This window comes from Condylostylus longicornis, unplaced genomic scaffold, assembly GCF_029603195.1.
Source record: "Condylostylus longicornis isolate FDR11 unplaced genomic scaffold, ASM2960319v2 ptg000072l, whole genome shotgun sequence".
Lineage (NCBI taxonomy): Eukaryota > Metazoa > Arthropoda > Insecta > Diptera > Dolichopodidae > Condylostylus > Condylostylus longicornis.
Genome location: NW_026578040.1, coordinates 67,768 through 74,436, shown reverse-complemented (window position 1 = coordinate 74,436; position 6,669 = coordinate 67,768). Strand labels below are relative to the sequence as shown.

The window sequence follows — 6,669 nt, the reverse complement described above, 5'->3', positions numbered from 1 at the left end:
TGGTTATGGTATTTCAGAACGCAGCGATGGTTTAAAGTAAAAAGTGCTTCCTTTTATCAAGCATATAATTTTAGTTATCAAGATATTTGTTTAGGTATGAGGGTGAATGGCACAATAATAAAAAACATGGCTATGGCGTTACAACATTTAGAGATGGTAACAAGGAGGAAGGAAAATATAAAAATAATATATTAATAACAAGTAACAAAAAAAAGCATTTGTTTTTAATTCGTTCCCGCAAATTCCGAGAACGCATCGAAGCATCAATCCAAGCAGCACAGCGAGCCTCTAAATATGCTTTACAAAAGGCCGATATAGCAATATCACGTACTGCAACAGCTCGTAGTAAAGCCGAATTCGCAGATGAAGCAGCGGATAAAGCTAGGGTAGATTGCGAGGGTGCTGTTGCTACGGCACGTGAATTTGCACCAGATTTTAAACCATCAGTTTTGGAGCGTTTCGAGCGCTTACGGTTTCGTGAAAGAGTTAGAGCACAACCATCAGATGACCCTGTATTACCTACTATGAAACAGGGTCAAAAAAATAGTTCTGGTAATCAAATAATGGGTAATAACCTAGATACTTCAGCTTTAAATCGCAAACCATCCATGATTCCACCATCGACGTTCGACAATCCACAAGTTCCGAGTACAATGTACTCTCAGCAAGTATCACCAAGAACAGATTTAACTCAGCATATTAATAAAATTCAACAGCATGAACAGCAAAGATATCAAACCAGATCACATCAAATTAACTCACCATCAACGTACCAACATCAAAATCAACCACAACAAATATCGTCGACATTAGCTCAAGCACAAAATACAGTAACAAACGAGCCCACGAACTTTTCTAACCCAAGCAATATTAACTTATCACAACAACAGTCCACGCAGAAATTTTCGCAAAAATCAAATACAAATCAATCATATGACAGTAATTACAATAGTAGAAATCAAACATACTTAGATTATGGTGGTATGACGGACACTTCTTTTAATGCCGCTAATCAACAACAGTCTCAATTAATAAACTCAGATAAAACTCAAAATTCTTTGTCCGGTTCTCGTACTAACCTGAGGAGAAATTCCCGCCCAGTAAATCAAACAAATAAGCCTATGTTAGGTGAAATTGGAACTCAATCATCAATAGATCATTTTGACCATTATAAACGACCGCCTAGTCGCGATAATTCAGTAGATCGTTATACTAGAGCTGCAAGCCGTTTAAGTGGACAATCACGTCCACCTTCAGTTGATCGTAATATTGCTGTAGCACCAATAATAAATAATACAACTTCCTCAGATGACACAACCCCAAATCGGAATGTGAGGGCAAGCTCACAATTTCGTGGATCAACTCCGGCTCCGCAAATATCGACTGGAAACGGTTCAGTACCAACCGGAAATAGTTTTACGATGTCTTCTATAATAACCCAAACCTCTACACCAAAACCCACGTATTCATCACCGAATCAGCCATTTGAAGATGTTTTGTTACGTCAACGGACACTAGGACAGGATATTATTCCTTCACCTTCGCAACCTAAACGAACTGAGAGCCTGTTTGTTACACAAAAAGTAACATCTCCAAGTAGTGGTGGAGCGGGTGGGATTGCTGGAAAAATTAAATTGAAGGTAAATTAATATCATTTATGTCTTTTTTTGCTTTGTTTTATTGTTTCTATATTAACACTTTGGAAGCTTTGAAAAGTCCTTTTATTCCCACATGTAAGTAATGTTTTAGAAACGAATTGTGTTCTGAGAGTACAGTGAATTTTTTTTAATTTTTTATTTTGAGCCTGGCTTTGATATACTCGCCTAATATATTTTAAACCATTCGTTGAAGTATGAGTATTATACATGAATAACTACATTATGTACATATAGCATAACCAAACATTAAGAAATTTAAATAAAACATTTAGAAATTATTATATCTTGTTGCTAATTTAAGTTCTTTTTAACAAGCTCAATGTTACGGTCCAGTTAAACTTTCAATCGTCGTTAAACTTCCAGTTAAACTTTGCTCGATACGCAATATACATACATACGTACAATTAAAGACTTAATATCTCACCAACAGCGCTCCCAAAAGTGAAGATTTATGTTCAAAATGAAGGTTTTTTGGTCATATTTTTGTGTGAAACTTCAAAATTAAGGTGTTTGCTACTAAAGTTTTTCAGAATTAGAATTTTTAGCGGATAATAACTAAATTTTTCAGAACTTGAATTTTTTGCACTCATTCCGTATATTCCATAGCACACAAAAAATTTGACCAAAAAGTTGATTAATTAAGTAACAAGTGTGTATGGTAACATTACTTCTATGACAAAAAATTTCTAATATCTTCCGCTACCATTAATTCGATATTAATCGACTTGGCGCATTAACTAAATGTGTATGCGGTTTATAACATCATCAGTGTTCCCACTCGGTAAAAACAAAATGTATCCAATTTCGAGAAAAAAATGTATCCAAAATGTATTCAACCTCTTAAAATACGAGTAGCATTATTCGTCGTATGTATGGGTAATTATTGGTTAATTTGTACAAAGTAGACTAAGGACTAAATAGACTAGTGTACAAATTAACCCAAAATTAATATTAATTTGCTTTATTCCACAATATGAGTTTTGTTATTTATAGTAAATTCTTTAAGAAATCACATACAACTTTTATTGCATTTTGAGTGTTAAAGTAAAGGTAAGAAAAAACATATGTATATGTTCTGTAGTTGTCGAACTATGCGGTAAAAACGATTTACTATGAAAACGGACAAATTTTAAAAAATATGTACAGCCAATGCATTTTCTATTACACCAACCTTACGCTGATATATTTCTAGTACGTTTTTGTAAAAATGTTCTAGATTCGAATACCAGAGACAGTTAACAAAGTTTCTTTTTTACTTTCTTCTAAAAAATTCTGAAATCTGCTTAGAGAAGCCAACAAATAACATTTTTTAAAAACTAATAACTTCGCGATCTAATATTAGCAGCATTTTAGCTGTTTTGTAATCTTTATTTAGTGTTTGGAAAAAAAATTTATCCATATTTTAGCAAAACTTTCAAATGTTTTTCAAAGTTTCAAACTCAAATTTAAAGCAAAAATGTATCCAAATAGATACAATTGTATCCAAGTGGGAATGCTGAACATCATACGTAGTTGTGCATGCCATTAATTTTTCTTCTTGGTGCGTGATTTGAAATCGTGATATTTCTTCCACTTTTTTCAATTGAATTTTTATTTGACGGTCTTAAAAGGTTAGTGAAGATTTTTTTTATGAAATCTTCGAAATGGAGATTTTATTTTAAAAAAATTAAGATATTTGGGCTAATCTATTTTGCGGGCTGTTCACAAATTGCTTTAAGGCAATATATAAGGCTAATAATGGAGTTAGAACATTTACTTTCGTACATACGTACATCTGTACATTAAATACATGTGGTCACATAAATACAATGAGAGCTCATAAATAGAATTACTTGTGACTTATCGACAAAAAAACTATATTTTATATACTTTATTTAGAACACATATTGAACTTGTTTCTATATATTACGTTATGTTATGTAAATTGCACATTAGTTTTAATATTTTGTTTTATAATACTGTAATATTTAGTAATAAATATTTAATGATTTAATAATAAAAATTTAATAAATATTTTGCATATTTTATATATAAGATATTTCGCATCAAGTGGCAAATAATTTCAGGAATGATTCTTTGATCAATTTCCATCAAAATGTTATAAGGGTGGGAAAGGAGAGGTCCAGATATATTCGTTTTCGAGCTACAGCCTGTTGAAAAAACGGGTCAACCATATACAACATAAAGAAAAAACCATACAACATAAAGTTATCATTGGGAGGTTGTTTTAAAGGCGATTGATTGCTTTTTATTTTTGGTTTTACAATTAATTTGGTTTGAGCCATAGTTTTCGAGATACAGCTTGTCAAAGTCTGAATTTTTATTTTTTTTTATTTCTTTATTTTTTTTAAAATTCGAAATTTCTCGAAAATTTTTGTTATTTGTTTTTGTTTCTTACGATATGCTGCGATAAGATCTAGAAGTTAACCCATATAACATTTTGCCAGTAAAACCTGTTAAATGTGTTCAAAAAACATGCGAGAAATGCATATTTCATACATTTCATATAAAGTTCAAATTGCACATACTAAACTAAAAAAATCTGATGTGGTCAGTACATAGCCGACCGCAATGTGTATTGTCTAGTTAAGTGAAAGTGTTACAGAATATTATGAAAATGTCTATTAAACACTTTTTTTCCAATTTTTAGGACATTAGTAAGCTTAAAGTTAACATACCTAGAAAAATGTAAATTTGGCTCTTAGTAGGGTTTCGCTTTGTGCTATCCGAATTCCCTGAAATGCTCGCCAGTTAGTTTGGGCAACAACTAGAACTCAAATGTCAAATTTCAAGAAATTCCATCAATTCGTTGCGTAGATATGGTGAAAAATGTAAAATCGGCCCGCAGATCAGTTTTCGAGCCCGGATCTTTCCAAAAAAAATTATATGTTCATTGTTTTAATATGGTGAATTTAAATATTAAATTTTTAATGAAATCGGTTGATTATTTTTCTTTATATACGCAAAAATGTATATTTGGCCCGTAGTAAACGTCCAGTTGCTGATGCCTGATTTCTTTCAAAAATTAGGAGGTTTGCGGAAGCTTATATATGAAATTTCAAGTAAATCGGTTGAATATTTTCTTCACAATGGTAAAAAATTTAAAACAGGCTGGCTAAAAAGTGCAGATCCCGAGGCCTAATATATCCTAAAAGCCATATACGAAATAAACTTGCATATAAAATTTCATCAAAATCGGTTCAGCCGAACTTGAGATACAGGCGTGCACACACAGACCGACAAACTGACAGACCGACAGATCGCCAGGCCGACAGGTTGTTAAAAGTAGTTTATTTACACTTCCCCACTATGGACGAAATAAACTTACATATAAAATTTCATCAAAATCGGTTCAGCCGAACTTGAGATACAGGCGTGCACACACAGACCGACAGACCGACAAACTGACAGACCGACAGATCGCCAGACCGACAGGTTGTTAAAAGTGATTTATTTACACTTCTCCACCATGAAGAAGTGCATTCCCACTGAAAATTCGATATGCAAAATTTGTTGCCATCACATAACTTACCTATTGTATACACAATACGGTCGGTAAAAATATTTGTGAATGTTGTGTGCATGAAAAATGTATAAAAAAAATGCATTTTTCACATGTTCTTAAATACTTACGTTAAACAAATTTTACTGGAAAAACTATGAAAGATAGATAAAGAGAAAAAAAATTACCCCTCACATAATTTTTTGCTGGAAATTTATCAAAGAATCATGCCTGAAATTTTTTGCCACCGTATGCAAAACACCCCTTATAAATACAAAATGTTCATATGTAGACAAGGTAAACAACTTTTTAATTACTATTGATTAATTTAAATTTTGATAACGGGCAGGATACGAGTATACCTACATACATAGTAATAATAAAACAAATTTTAAATTCTGACTTGGTTTACTACAACAAAACCAATAATTTTAAAAAAGAAAGCTAAAGGGTTATTAATATTTTTGTTTTAAGAAAATTATATCTATCTAAGAAGTAGTTCGACTCGTTCCATTCCGTCAGTTCTCGTTTGCTTGCCACCCTCAATATTCAAAATATTCCATTTTTATTAAGAAAAAGATGGTATTGAGAGTTGTGTAGGCAAGAAGGAAACTAAATATTTTAAACAAACGAGTCTATCAAAAACGCAGTACTGAACTAAAATTAAATTAAGTTTGTTATTTTTATAACAACAAAATTTATGTTTCAGAATATTTCATTTTTCATTTCATAAAAGTTAAGTACAAACATTCGAGTGTATGAAAGCAACTTAAAAATTTTATCTTTAATTGTTAATTGTACATATGTATGTATATAATGTACCTATGCATCGTAGATACACAATATAATATAGTAATATGTATACATCTCGTTTATATGGCTGCTTCAAGCCTATGGCTATATAAACCAGAGGCCCCGAAACTTTTTTCTCTCGTAAACCTCTTATTGTGTTTTTACCCCTTTACTTTTTTAATGGATTTAAATTTCTAACAGTACCAAGGTAGACCTATCATATGAAAAAGTTAAATAAAAAACTTATTTAATTAAATTCATATTTTTTGTTAAATTTAATTAATTAATTAAAACTAAAATTAAATGAAACTATTTAATTCAAATTTAATTAATTTAGCTATTAGATTTAAATAAGAGTAAAGTAAATCTTGCACGAGCAAAACTAAACAAAAAATAAATTCAATCATCACGTGCTTTTCCAGTCAATTAACATATTTATTTTTCATTTCGTATACCCCCATTTTTTTTTCATAGACCCCTAATATCTCAGAAACTATAAAAGCTGTGGTATAGAATTTTCACACAAAAGAATATATTATTAGGGCCAATGTGTCTTATAAAAGTCATTTAAATTGCTTGGCGCCTTCTGGACTTTAAAAGTTATTTGGCTATATCTCAGAAACTATAAAAGCTATGATATTAAAAACACAAGCGAATATATTGGTAGGGCCAATGTGTTTGCTAAAAATAATTGAAATTGCTTGGCTCCTTCTAGTA

General features: G+C 31.2%; 1 protein-coding gene across 1 annotated transcript; it reads left to right on the top strand.

Moving 5' to 3' along the window:
- The first annotated feature begins 126 nt into the window (after positions 1-126).
- On the top strand, positions 127-3,170 carry LOC129612353 (GATA zinc finger domain-containing protein 14-like). Its single transcript, XM_055525911.1, has 3 exons — positions 127-156; positions 216-1,640; positions 3,129-3,170. Exons 1-3 carry the CDS (start codon positions 127-129, stop codon positions 3,168-3,170), a joined length of 1,497 nt encoding a protein of 498 aa, XP_055381886.1.
- Positions 3,171-6,669: the final 3,499 nt, after the last annotated feature.